At 44.0% G+C, this 15,084-nt stretch overlaps 1 protein-coding gene across 1 annotated transcript in view; it reads left to right on the top strand.

Annotated features, from left to right (window-relative positions):
• Positions 1-8,971: 8,971 nt before the first annotated feature.
• The window catches only part of MCF2 (MCF.2 cell line derived transforming sequence), a gene marked incomplete at both ends in the record, with an annotated part of 75,517 nt that continues 69,404 nt past the window's right edge, over positions 8,972-15,084 (top strand). Inside the window, one exon of the mRNA XM_080795582.1 lies at positions 8,972-8,996. Coding sequence (XP_080651708.1) covers positions 8,972-8,996 — 25 coding nt within the window. The remainder of the gene's footprint in view (positions 8,997-15,084) is intronic.

The following is a 15,084-nucleotide window of genomic DNA, read 5'->3' as shown; positions in this document are numbered from 1 at the left end:
GATCATGGCCTGAGCCAAAGGCAGAGGCTTAACCCACTGAGCCTCCCAGTTGCCCCAATATGGGTTTTTTAAAAAGTTTAAATTCAGTTAGCCCACATACAGTACATCATTAGTTTCAGATGTAGTGGTCAGTGATCCATCAGTTGCCTAGAACACCCAGTGCTCATCCCATCACATGCCCCCCTTAATGCCCATCACCCCGGTACCCATACCTCCCACCTCCTCCCCAGCAACCCTCGGTTTTCTTTCCTAGACTTAAGAGTCTCTCATGGTTTGTCTCCAAAATAGGGTTTTGGGTGGGAAAAGGAAAAACCGAGTAAAATGTGTTGGTGTTTCCAAGATGCCTCCAGATTTCAGAAATGTTACCGGTGGGGAAAAATGAGTCTTTTAGAAGAGTAGTCAAGTCAAGGTTTGTCTGGAGTTTATAACACACAAAAGAGGGACTTTCCTTTTTCTTCCCACGCATAGGAGCTTGCAAACAGCCTGACTCCTGTGGCCTGAGGTTGTACTGTAAGTGAATAGCTCATTGATTATGGAATCCACCAGCCGCTGCAGCCCTGCTGTGCTGTTACAGGAATTGCGTGCTTGGAAAATATCTTTGTGCTAAGTCAGTGGTCCTGGCTCAGAGGCATTTCAGAAGGCTGCTCTCCACTTTCTGCTTCTAGTCTTGCTTTCTAGCTGTAGCTAGACTAGCCCATGCTCTAAACTCAAATCCTATCGGTTTACATTGAGCCCCTGATGCCTTCACTTACTTCTGCACTGGAAACTTGTTTCTTTTACCTGGAATGTCCTCTGGCCTCCTGTCTGCGGTTTGAATCCTAATCAGTTTTCAAGGCCCAGCTCAGATGTCACGTCATCTATGACACTTTCCTTTTTCTCATTGTTCAGTGTAGATGTAATAATCTCGCTCCCCCTATACCCTCTCTTGTATGTTTCTCTTATAGCAGACACTATCTTACATTTTATGGCCTGGTGTCCTATCTTCTAATTTTTAAGCTTTGTAAGGTGAGAAACTCTTGTTTATATTCCGATGGGCCACAGCACCCAGCAGAGAAGAACAAATAGAAATCCAGTAGATATTTGGCGAATTGAATTAGAGTGGATTGGCCGGAGGCTCCCGTACATTGTTAGCAGAAGAAGGATTTAGCAAGAATCTTGGTTGTCTTTTGTTAGTACAGAATTATGTGAGTCTTTCATACTGTACCTTTGTTGTAGAACAGAATACGGCATAGTTTGTTCTATTGTGGCGTAATGGGAATTCATTTTGTGGTGGTTTCAGAATTACCCTTTTGTTTATTCCACTATTTAAAGCGTATCACAAATCAAGACAGCATTTCAGTTTGTTGCATGTGCTAAGTCATTACTATTTACAGATGGGTAGAGTATCTGCCTTTCATACTGAAGGGGAAAAATTACACTCGTAGAATCCCATCTGCCTTGCAACAGGATTTAGGACTCAAAACCTAATTTTATCTGAGTTCTGCACATCAGCAGTAGGGAACTTTCAAAGAGATGATTGCTAAAAGTAAGCATCATTGTTAAGAATTTCAAGCTGTAAAAATAATGGAGTTCCTTGCAAAAGATTGTTTATAAACATTCTTGATATAGTTTGGAATGATACTCTTCCTGGAAGAAGATGGGAGGTCACAGAGACATATCTAGTTAGTAATTTGCATTAGAGCTAATTGCGTACATGCAGATTTTAGATTATCTGGGAACCAAATAGATGACACTGTAAAAGCTTCTTCTAGATCTACTAGATGCTACCTTGAGTCTGAACATGCTTGGTGCCTGGCAGTTGTTTAGTATGAATTTCTTGAATGAATGAATGTGAATGAGAGCCTCTCCAAGCCTGTTTGGTCTTCTGTAAGGTAAGAGTTTTAGTATCCCTCTTGGAGGATTTTGTCGTTGAGACCAGAGCAAATGCATCCGAAGTGCTCTACGCTGAGCCTGGCAAGTAGTAGGATCGGCGAATGATAACCGTTGTCAATCAGATCTGCCACTTTCCCCTCTGTTTTCCTGCTGGTGATGGCACCAGATTGATGGCCGTAGAAGAGACTGTATCCCTCTGGTGGACGTTTCTGTTACTTTCCCTTCTGTTTTATTTAATTTTTTTTTTTAAAGAATTTATTTATTTATTTGGCAGAGATCACAAGTAGAGAGAAAGAGGAGGAAGCAGGCTCCCTGCCAAGCAGAGAGCCCGATGCGGGGCTCGATCCCAGGACCCTGAGATCATGACCTGAGCCGAAGGCAGAGGCCTAACCCACTGAGCCACCCAGGTGCCCCTGTTTTATTTAATTTTTTAAAAAAGATTTTATTTATTTATTTGAGAGAGAAACAGTGAGAGAGAGCCCACAAGCAAGGAGAGGAGGAGTGGGAGAGGGAGAAGCAGGCGCCCCGCTGAGCAGGGAGCCAGTTGCGGGACTCGATCCCAGGACCCCCCGGGATCATGGCCTGAGCCGAAGGCAGATGCTTAACCAGCTGAGCCACTCAGGAACTCTTTTCCCTTTTATTTTAATCTGAGCTTTATTTTTGCTTCTGATTTTTAGGAAAATGTGAGAATATAGTTATTTCCCTCTGAAGCATTTTGTCTGCCGTAGCTCTTCAGTTCCTGGGCGGAATGACACGTGCGTGCAGCGTGGTTCAGAACTTTTCTTCTGTTGCATGTGAACAGAAACCCCAGAGAAAGGATGAGGTACATGAGTCAGTGTCACTGTGAAATAAAGTTCAAGGGTTGAAATTACTGCTCTTATACACCAGAATCTAGAGTGAAAATGCTTTCTATGAAATGAGAATGCTTGGGGCGTCTGGGTGGCTCAGTGGGTTAAGCGTCTGCCTTCGGCTCAGGTCGTGATCTCAGGGTCCTGGGATCGACCCCCACATCGGGCTCTCTGCTTAGCGGGGAGCCTGCTTCCCCCCTCTCTCTGCTTCCTTCTCTGCCTGCTTGTGATCTCTGTCTGTCAAATAAATAAATAAAATATATTTTTTTAAAGATTTATTTATTTATTTATTTGACAGACAGATCACAAGTAGGCAGCGAGGCAGGCAGAGAGAGAAGGGAGGAAGCAGGCTCCCTGCTGAGCAGAGAGCCCGATGCGGGGCTCGATCCCAGGACGCTGGGATCATGACCTGAGCCGAAGGCAGTGGCTTTAACCCACTGAGCCACCCAGGCGCCCCAAATAAATAAAATCTTAAAAAAAATGAGAATGTTTACAGGACACCTGGCTGGCTCGGTCCGTGGAGCATGCAACTCCTGTTCTCAGGATTGTGGGTTGAAGCTCCACGTTGGGTGCAGAGATCACTTTTTTTTTTTTTTTTTGAAGTAGGCACCATGCCCAATGTGAGGTTTGAACTCACAGCCCCAAGATCAAGAGTCACGTGCTCTACTGACTGAGCCGACCAGATTCCCTGGGTAGAGAGATTACTTTTAAAAGATTTCAAGGGGCCTACTTGTGATCTCCGTCTGTCAAATAAATAAATAAAATTCTTTAATTAAAAAAAAAAGATTTCAAAATCTTAAAAAAATGAGAATGCTTATAGATACCAACTTACTTAACTTTCTTTTTTTTTTTAAGTAGGCTCCATGCTCAGGATGGAGCCCATTATGGGACTTGAACTCATGACCCTGAGATCAAGACCTGAGCTGAGATCATGAGTCAGACATTTAATTGACTGAATCATCCAGGTGCCCCCCCCCACCTACTTAACTTTCTAAACTATCATTTTCCCTACAGGAGTTGATAAATCAGTAGAATTTGAATTCTTTGGAATGGTAATACATACTTGTATCATGGCAGTATAGACTCTTGGAGAAATAGAACATGAAAGATCATTTATTCCAGCCCAACTACACACTTGATTGTCCTTGCCAGCCTCTTTACCAAAGAGCACCTTGGGCTTTGTTCCAGCACCATTTGTGATAGGGAAGGGCTGCTTTCTGTACCTACCATGGCTCATTTCATCTACAAATAGATCTGACTTTTAGAACAAAATGCTTCTTTACATGGAGTCTGGATAGCTCCTTCTCTGTTGCTGTTGCTTTGTCTTCTGTCCTTCTCTCTCTCTCTCTTTCTCAGGAAAAGCCAACCAAGTGGTGAACCAACTGCCTAATTAACCAACCAACCAACAAACCAGAAGAATACACAATCAAATAGGTACACATTCTGCATATATAGCCCAAGGAGTTGCATCGTGTGTATGTGTACGTGCTGGGAAGGTTGCAGTATGCTTAACACTCAGCATTTCACAAACATATGTGATCAGGAACCTGTACTCTTACCCGGAACATCTATCCAATCTTAACAGTATGTAGCACACAATAGGTACTCAATAAATGTTTGTTTAAAAACGTGAATGAATACAAAATCCATCTTTAAAAACTATGAAGGGCACCTTGTATCAAGGTGACAGGTGTTCTCCATCTCTGCAAGTGATATAACCAAAATGAGTCAACTAATTGGGTGGGTAAACCTTCCTCCTCTGTGAACCGTCCATCCAAAATATACTCTTGATTTCCGCACCTTTTTGGACTTTTAAATTCTTCGTATTAGAATTCTGAGCTTGGGGGCACCTGGGTGGCTCAGTGGGTTAAAGACTCTGCCTTCGGCTCAGGTCATGATCTCAGGGTCCTGGGATCAAGCCCCGCATCGGGCTCTCTGCTCAGTGGGGAGCCTGCTTCCTCCTCTCTCTCTGCCTGCCTCTCTGCCTATTTGTGATCTCTGTCTGTCAAATAAATAAAATCTTTAAAAAAAAATTCTGAGCTTGTTTCCTCATTTGCACAAATCGTTTCTTTTTTTTTTCTTCTTTCAAAGATTTTATTTATTTATTTGACAGACAAGTAGGCAGAGAGGCAGGCAGAGAGAGAGGAGGAAGCAGGCTCCCTGATGAGCAGAGAGCCTGACGCGGGGCTCTATCCTAGGACCTTGGGATCATGACCTGAGCTGAAGGCAGAGGCTTTAACCCACTGAGCCACCCAGGTGCCCCTGCACAAATCCTTTCTTTAAAAAAAAGACTCATTAATTTATTTGAGACCATGAGTGGGAGGGACAGAGAGAGGGAGAGAGAGAGAGAGAGAATGTCCATCAGATTCTGTGCTGAATGTGAGCCCAATGCAGGGCCCGATCTCACAACACTGAGAACAGCACCCAAGCTGGAACCAAGAGTCAGACACCTCACTGACCAACCCACCCAGGTGCCCCAGTCCCTTTTTCTTTTGTAAGTAATGTCTACACCCAACGGGGGGCTCAGTGTCACGACCTGAGACCAAGAGTCGCAAGCTCCGCTGACTGAGCTGGCCAGGGACCCCTGCACAGCTATCTTCTATAAAAGAGATATTAGTTAAAAAAAAAAAGTGATATTCGGGGCACCTGGGGGGCTCAGTTGGTGGAGTGTCTGACTCTTGGTTTCGGCTGAGGTCGTTAGACCGAGCCCTGCATGGGATCGGGATTCTCTCTTTCCCCCTCCCTCTGCTCCTCCCCTGCTTGTGCCTGCTTGCTCGCTTTCTCACTAAAACAAATATATCTTTTTTTTTTTAAAGAAATATTACTGATGAGTTTGTGATTTATGGTCAAGGCAGTAAAAACTGGTCTCTCTTGCTTCCCAATCATACGTGTGGATTGAATGAGTCGGCAAAGCCCTTGTCTTTTGTTTGCAGCTTGTACTTGATCGTGCCCGACTGTGCAGGGGCGGGGTTCTGCCGCAGAGCCGAAGAGCTCCTCCATGGGGGGGGCGGTTAGGGTGTTTGTCAGATGACCTGTTGAGTTCGTGCCCTCTTTTTGGCTTCCCAGTCAGCTCTTTCCCAGCTGAGCAACTAGTCCGAAGTGAGAACGCGTGCCTTTTTTTTTTTTTTTTTAAAGATTTTATTTATTTATTCACAGGCAGAGATCACAAGTAGGCAGAGAGGCAGGCAGAGAGAGAGGAGGAAGCAGGCTCCCTGCTGAGCAGAGAGCCTGATGTGGGGCTCGATCCCAGGACCCTGAGATCATGACCTGAGCCGAAGGCAGAGGCTTTAACCCACTGAGCCACCCAGGCGCCCCGAACGCGTGCCTTTGACTTCCGCATGGGCCTCCTGTCAAATGTGAACCTGGTCACCTAGGAACATGCTGTAATGTGAACTTGATTCCATTTTGGTGACTTAGGCTGTTCATTTCTCGTGCCCGGAGTAAAAGAGTTTAAAGGGTCAGCTAGAGGAATGTTATAGATCCTATTTGTTCTCACTTTTTTTTATTTCAGGAGGAAATGTGTGTGGAAGTTCCAGAAGGTCAGTGTCCCCTTTCTCCCCGAAGTCCCTTCTCTCTCTCTCTGTTCTCAGCAGCCATCTCTTGTGTTTGCGGCTACTCACTGGTAACCCTGTGTCTTCTGTCCCCTTTCCTCCGCTGTGTGCTCTCCCTTCAGTCCGTTTCCCGTCCAGAACTTGATCGTTTCTGAAAGTAATGGCCTCTCCTCTCTCAGCCACGATCTCATCCTTTTTCATTAGTATGAAGTGTGACTTTTGTGGCACAGTCGTGGGAGATCTTTTACTATGGAAAGATCAGTATGTTTTCCTTATAACTCTGGATTTTACCTGCTCTTAAAGCTCCTAGAATGTGAGGGGCCCGAGGAAGCATTTGCCATTATCACAGTCACTTCTGAAGTGGGGGACAGTGAGCCATGCGGTGGGGCGTGACTTGCTCAGGGTCACAGAGTCGGCTCTAGGCCCAGGTCTTTCCACTTGCAGCCCTTGGCCTTTTATTTTTATGTGCCGGTGCCTCTTACTACATGACTGGATTAAAGAATTGGACGGCAGGAGGACACGCTTTCTGTAGTCACGCATGAGCCTGAGTGGTAATGGGAGGGCGTCAAGCTGCAGATGTTAGTACTTCCAGACGGGCCCTCTGACATAGGATTCATTGATTTATCTTGAGAGAGCTTCCTTCTGATCAGTACAGGGGAGAAATTTCGGTCTTATTATTTAGGAATGTTTTAATATATAATGCCGCGTCATGGAAACGATGCGACACACGTGGGGCATTGCCATTTTTGCAGGCCTTTAAGAGCAGAGAGACTTCTAGTCCTCTGCATTACCCCCGTTCTCACCCCTTCTCCACGTCTCTATACCTAAGCGTGTCAGTGTGGGACCCATGTTTGCGGCTGCCACAAACCCATTCTTTTAGCTGAGGAGACCTGCAGTGTTTAAAAAAAAAAAAAAAAAAAAAAAGTTCTGCAGTGTGGACGTGGAGGCCCAGAAAGGTGAATGCACATGTCAGGAGTCTCCTCTTTCTTGTCATTACAAGACAGTTTTATTTTATTTTAAAGATTTTATTTATTTGACACAGAGAGAGAGAGAATACAACAAGAAGAGGGAGAAGCAGACTCCCCACTGAGCAGGGAGCCTGATGCGGGGCTCGATCCCAGGACCCCAGGATCATGACCAGAGCTGAAGACAGACGCTTAACCCACTGAGCCACCCAGGCGCCCCTACAAGACAAGTTTTAGGAATGGATTTTTGTGTCCTGACAAGTTGCAGATTTTTAATGGCATGTGTCTTAGGAAAATAAACATGTCACTTTATTTTTTAAAAAAGATTTTATTTATTTGACAGACAGAGATCACAAGTAGGCAGAGAGGCACGCAGAGAGAGAGGAGGAAGCAGGCTCCCCGCCAAGCAGAGAGCCCGATGAGGGGCTTGACCTCAGGACCCTGGGATCATGGCCTGAGCTGAAGACAGAGGCTTTAACCCACTGAGCCACCCAGGCACCCTATCACTTAATGTTTTTACCTTTCAAGTCAGTATTTAGGTGAGGGACGGTCATTCTGTAACAGGAACCCATTCCTCTGTCTACTGTGGACTCCTGGAGAACTTGTTTTTCTCATGCCCTTGAGCAGGATTATTTCTGGTAAGCAGCATCCATATGGCATGATTTGAGGAGCGCTAAGGAGGGTGATGTGCCATCGGCCTGACACCACCTGATGCTAGGCCTCTGAAAGCCCTTTGTGTCAGAGAGCGGTGCAAAATACGGCTTCTGTAAGAGACGCGGAACCACAGGCATTAAAACCAGCAATCCAAAATAGCCTTGTTTAATGACCCATTTTCTTTAAAAAGTTATCCTTGCTCATGGACCAGAGGCAGGTAGTAGACTTTGATTTTCAGCCCCTGTAGAGTTCACCGGAATGGAACATTACAGATCAGCACTTGCGATCTGGGGCAACAAAAACTTACCGAGGAGCATGTGGACGTTGTTCCGCCCGTGATAACCAACGCCACGTTCGTACGTTACTGTCGACTGAACACCAACTAGTATGCCGGTTCTTTTGCAGTTAGTTGGCACAGCGCCCTGTGAGGTGGATATTATCGTGCCCAGTTTATAGGGCAAGGACGTGTTTGTATGGCCAGTAAATGCAACAGGCTGAGATTTGGATCCGTGTCTGTCCGGCCCCAAAGCAACACGCTTAACCACTCCACTGTACTCTCTCTGACCCTTCTCCTGACTTCCAAGACGGGATAAGAATACCTTCTTCAGGGATATTTTAAGGATCCAATAAGATAAAAGATCTGAGAAGTGCTTTGTAATTGATCATAAACTTTGTGGAATGAAAGGCATTATCAGAAGTAGCAGACAGTCTGCCACCATGTCTCCATGTGACAGTCTACCCTTCAAATAAATCTGGATGTCCTATGGAATTGGGACCTTTGTCCCTGGCTTTCCGGGGAGCGAGAGTAGTTTATGTCCTACGTACAGGTTCAGAGAACTTGGACACCGGTCCTACTTACCCAGTGATATTTTCAAGGGTGCGATTTGCTTGCCGTGTAGCTGGGAGGAGGAAAGCAGAGATGAGCGGTGTGTCCGCGGCCCCCCAGGGTGCCTTTCAGCATCATGAGAAATCATGGGGATGTTTCTAGCTGTGCTCTAACGTGCATGCCATCTCTGTCCCTTTCTCGTTTGTCATAGAAACTGAACTGCTTCTCTGTGCAAAGGACATCAGTCATTTCTTAATGCAAGATATCGCCTTCTTGTCTGGTAAGTGGACTTTTCATGTATTTCGACCAGATAAATGTATGACCTTCTTAGCAAAATGAGTGTGGGCTTTATGATATAAGTAGCCACACACACATGCGTGTGTGTGTGTACTCACACACATACAGAGTTTGAGAGGCACTATTTTATTTTTTTTTAGGTTTTTATTTAAGTAATCTCTACACACAACACGGGGCTCGAACTGAAGACCCTAAGATCAAGAGTCGCATGCTGACTATTTTGATAAACATTTATTCAATGTGCACATAGTTGCTAAACGAATAGACATTTAGAGGATAGAGGTTTTTAAATGTGTTTAGATATGTGATGAAAGCCATCTTCCCGCCCTCGTGCATTCGACTTTCAGGCACGCCTTTGGAACCGCACGATAGGTGCGAGGAGAGTTCACCTAGGTGGGTGCAGGCTGAGAGGGAAGGTGGCAACTGAGGTGACTTCTTGGAGATTTTCTCCTCCACCGTAGCTCTGATTAAAGTATTTCTTGAAATGCTGTCAAGTCAGCCTAATTGAGAACATGTACTAAGTTATTTTTTTAGGCTTTTATTTACACATGATAAAGTAAGTTTATTTTTCTAAAATATATATATATGCACTAGTGTATGTGCATTTGTATATAATTTTTAAAGTTTAAGATAAAATACTCATAAAATTGACTATCTTAACCATTTTTTTAGTGTATGAGCTCCATTTTATTTTTTTCCAGAGAACAGTTTCTCTTCAGTGCTTAAGGACTTAGCTCTTTACATGGGCTTCTGTGAAGGTGGTGGGGGGTAGCACGCATGGGTCTAAATTGGGGTGAACGTGTTGGGTCCTTCCATGCTTCAGGAGAGCTTCTGAACTAGCTTGCTGGGAACGGCGCAGCTCGCACAGTAACGTCTCACAGACAGCTTGGGACGCATAGAGGCCTGGAAGACATTGGTTTTGGAAATGCCCCTGACGGAGGCGGTCTTTACTGTGGTCCGAATAGCAAACTTTTTAAAATTTTAATTATTATTGCTATTATTATTTAAAGATTTTATTTATTTGACAGAGATCACAAGTAGGCAGAGAGGCAGGCAGAGAGCAAAGGGGAAGCAGGCTCCCTGCCCAGCACAGAGCCCGACGTGGGGCTCGATCCACGGACCCTGAGACCATGACCTGAGCTGAAGGCAGAGGCTTAACCCACTGAGTCACCCATGTGCCTCACAAACTTTTTTTTGAAGAAGATTTTATTTATTTGAGAGAGAGTATGCGTGTGTGTGTGCGCGCACACACACACACACACACACACACACACACGAGTTGGGGGAGGGGCTAAGGGAGAGAAAGCTCAGTCAGACTCCCCTCCCAGCACAGAGCCTGATGCAGGCCTCCATCCCAGGAGCCTGAGATCATGCCTCAAGCTGAAACCAAGAGTTGGATGCTCAACCACCTGAGCCACCCAGGTGCCCTGGAACAAGGAACTTCTTGATGGCCTTGTCCTTGGGGACACAATGGGTGCCATTGGTGCTATGAATAGACTGCACGTGGCTGTGGCCCTTCGTGGCACAACTGTCATTCCTCCTTGGTCATCTTGGAAGCGAGGACCTGAGAGAGCCCATCTTAACCATTTTTAAATGTACAGTTGGGGGCATCAAGTTCATTTACCCTGTTGTGCAGCCATCCCTACCATCCATCTCCAGAACTCTTGATCTTGCAAAATTGAAACTCTGTACCCACTGAAAAGTAACTCCCCATTCCCTTCTCCCCACAGGCCCTGGCAACCATCATTCTACTTGGGGCCTCTGGGTATTTGACAATTCTAGGTACTACACGAAACGTAATCATACAGGGTTTGTCTTTTTGTAACTGGCTTGTTTCACTTAGCATAATATCCTCAGGGTCCATCCAAGCTGTATAGGTCAGTATATGTCAGAATTTCCTCCCGTTTTAAGACTGAATACTATTCCATTGCATGTATCTACTACATTCATCCACTGAGGGACACTTGGATTGCCTCCACCATTTGGCTGTTGTGAGTAGTACGGCTCAGTAGCATTCCTCATTTTTAGAGATAACTGGTAAACCCTCCTTCTCTTTCGGACTCATTCAGAAATCTAGGGAAAGTTTTGCTTCAAGACAAGCAAATGACTTTCAAGTATTAATTTGAACTATAGCATTAAACATTATTATACTAAACAGATACGAGAAATTTATGAGTTTGCATTGTCTGCATGAAAATGAATGCCTCTTCGGAGTTGAGAGGAGGAGAACTGATCTCACTCCTTTTAAGTAGTTTAATTGTTGTGCCTGAAGTGGTATCAGCATGCTCAGTGTACTAAACAAGCGTTTACTTTATAGATGATCCTAATTGGACACTTTAGTCTGGCCTCTATTTTAATGACTATAATTAACGATAATTGTGAATTAGTGGTGACTTAATTAATGTAGCTTTATGTTTTATTCTTATAAGTGCTATAAATGTATGATATATTGTCACTCTTGAGATTTCCTCAAATTTCCACCTGTGTTCCATACAGAACGACCCTCAAGGCTTGTCCCCCCATCCAGATCTCTGCCACAGTTTCTTTATCTGCTTTTGGTAATTCTTTTCTTTTTTTTTCTTTTTTAAAGATTTTTATTTATTTGACAGAGAGGCACAGCGAGAGAGGGAACACAAGCAGAGGGAGTGGGAGAGGGAGAAGCAGGCTTCCCGCCGAGCAGGGAGCCCGATGTGGGGCTCGATCATGACCTGAGCCTAAGGCAGACGCTTAATGGTTGAGCCACCCAGGCACCCCCCCTTTTTCTTTATTTTTTTCAAGATTCTGGCTATTGTTTTCAAAATGCTTCAACATATTGGTTCTTGTGAAGAAAGGGTTTCTGGTGGAAAAATAATTAAAACCTCCCGACTTAGAATATAAGCCCCTCTTGTTCTTTTCTCACACATTTACTACCTAGCGCGGTCCTTGTAGGTATTCGGTGGTAATAACAGTTTATAGATTGGTCCATTATAATTTACCCTTATAAACATTTACCCTATAAGCATTCTTTTCTTCGATAGGTAAAGCTTTCCTAAGTGCTGGTTGGTTCTGTCTTTAACTATAGTGCTTACCAGCTTGCTTGGGAAAGTCTGTTAATTAAATATAATATACAAATGTTATATATTGTTTATTAGTTTTTTATGTCTTTATCTTAAGTAAACTCTATGCCCAACGAGCTCATGATCTCAAGATTGAGTCACACGCTCTACCGACTGAGCTAGCCAGGTGCCCTTGTTATGTAAGACTCATATGACTAGTTCTCTACCATACTCTACCTGTAGAGGCCCTTTGTTTAATGATTTGCTGTATCTCTCGGTTTAGAGTTGTACAGTTTCTCCTTTGAGTTCCTTTGAAACTCTTGGGTAGATGCTGTCATTGTCCATGATAATCTTCATCCTGTTCTCTAAGCTTAGAAGATTTATCATTTGATGTAATAGTTTGATTCAAGAGTATGACTTGGGAATGGGGAGTCTCCATCATGTTTCTCTTGGTAAGATTAAGGCAGTGAATGAATTTGTTTTTTTTCCAAGTGCACCAGGAAAGAATGTGTATTCTGCTTTTGTTGGATGGAATCTTCTGTTAATGTCGATTAGGTCATGTTGGTTATGATTGTTGCTCAGGTGTACTGTATCCTTGCAAATTTCCTGTCTACTTGTTCTATCAATTATTGAGAGAGGGGTGGTAAAATTTATTTTTTATTTTTATTAATTTTCTTTAGAAGATTTATTTATTTATTTATTTATTAATTAAAAAGATTTTATTTATTTATTTGGCAGAGAGAGAGAGATCACAAGTAGGCAGAGAGGCAGGCAGAGAGAGAAGAGGAAGCAGGCTTTCTGCTGTGCAGGGACCCTGATGTGGGCCTTGATCCCAGGACCCTGAGATCATGACCTGAGCCAAAGGCAGAGGCTTAACCCACCCCGTTGCCCCTTTTATTTATTTTTTAAAGAAGATTTTATTTATTTATTTGACAGAGAGAGAGAGAGCACAAGTAGGGGAGCAGTAGGCAGAGGGAGAGGGAGAAACAGGCTCTCCACTGAGCAATGAGCCCAATGCGGGGCTCAGTCCCAGGACCCTGGCATCATGACCTGAGCTGAAGGCAGAGACCTAACCCACTGAGCCACCCAGGTGCCCCAGATTTATTTATTTTAGAGAGAGAGAGAGCATGCACGTGAGTGAGGGGAGAGGCAGAGGGGGAGAGAGACAGAGAGCGAGAATCTCAAGCAGAGTTCCCACTGAGCGCAGAGCCAGATCATGGTCTCAGGATCCTGGGATCGAGTCCCGCATCGGGCTCTCTGCTCAGCGGGGAGCCTGCTTCTCTCTCTCTCTGCCTACCTCTCTGCCTACTTGTGATCTCTCTCTCTCTCTCTCTGTGTCAAATAAATAAATAAATAAAATCTTCAAAAAAAAAAAAACAGAGTCACATGCTCTTCCGACCGATCCAGCCAGGTGCCCTGCCATTGACATATTTTTATTGCACATTGAATGTTTTTATAACCTTACATCTTTATTTTTTTATTTTTTATTTTTTTATTGTGTTCTGTTAGTCACCATAAAATACATCATTAGCTTTTGATGCAGTGTTCCAAGATTCATTGTTTATGCACCACACCCAGTGCTCCTTGCAATACGTGCCCTCCATAATACCCACCACCAGGCTCACCCAACCCCCCACCCCTCCCCACTAAAACCCTCAGTTTGTTTCTCGGAGTCCACAGTCTCTCTCCTCTTGCCCTCTGATTTCCCCCAATTTACTTTTCCTTTCCTTCTAACGTTCTCCATGCTATTCCTTATGTTCCACAAGTAAGTGAAACCATATGATAATTGACTTTCTCTGCTTGACTTATTTCACTCAGCATAATCTCTGGTCCAATCCATGCTGATGCAAAAGTTGGGTATTCATCCTTTCTGATGGTTGAGTAATACTCCGGTGTATATATGGACCACAGAATTTCTAGTACCAAGCTAAATTCAAAGACCACCCTGTAACTTTCCTCATTAAATAATCCTTCAACTTCCATTTAGCACTAAATATTTACTGAGTGTCTACTCTGTCCAGTTGTTGGACCAGCTGTAGGGTGGGACCTTGAACACATGTAAGGCTCATCCCTGTACTTAGGTGGCTTTCACTCTCAATGTTCCTTATCCTCCATGCTTTGTAGAGGGCTCTCGAGTAGGTGCACACTGAATTTTTTTTTTCATTTTTATTTATTTTTTACATTTCTTTTCAGTGTTCCAGAATCCATTGTTTATGCACCACACCCAGTGCTCCATGCAATACGTGCCCTCCACAATACCCACCACCAGGCTCACTCAACCTCCCACTCCCACCCCTCCAAAACCTCAGTTTGTTTCTCAGAGTCCACAGTCTCTCATGGTTCGTCTCCCCCTCCATTTTCCCCCAACTCCCTTCTCTTCTCCATCTCCCCATGTCGTCCGTGTTATTCCTTATGCTCCACAAATAAGTGAAACCGTATGATAATTGACTCTCTCTGCTTGACTTATTTCACTCAGCATAATCTCTTCCAGTCCCGTCCATGTTGATACAAAAGTTGGGTATTCGTCCTTTCTTTTTATATATATATATATTTTTTTTTTAAATATATTTATTTATTTATTTTTTTATTCGTCCTTTCTGATGGAGGCATAATACTCCATAGTGTATATGGACCACATCTTCTTTATCTATTCGTCCATTAAAGGGCATCTTGGTTCTTTCCACAGTTTGGCGACTGCGGCCATTGCTGTTATGAACATTGGGGTACAGATGGCCCTTCTTTTCACTACATCTGTATCTTTTGGGGTAAACACCCAGTAGTGCAATTACAGGGTCATAGGGTAGCTCCATTTTTAATTGTTTGAGGAAACTCCACACTATTTTCCAAAGTGGCTGTACCAACTTGCATTCCCACCAACAGTGTAAGAGGGTTCCCCTTTCTCCACATCCTCTCCAACACTTGTTGTTTACTGTCTTGTTGATTTTGGCCATTCTAACTGGTGTAAGGTGGTATCTCAGTGTGGTTTTGATTTGAATCTCCCTGATGGCTAATGATGATGAACGTTTTTTCATGTGT

This window comes from Martes martes (genome assembly GCF_963455335.1).
Source record: "Martes martes genome assembly, chromosome: X".
NCBI lineage: Eukaryota > Metazoa > Chordata > Mammalia > Carnivora > Mustelidae > Martes > Martes martes.
Note: the sequence above shows the minus strand (reverse complement) of the source record. Positions and strands in the feature narration are given on the sequence as shown.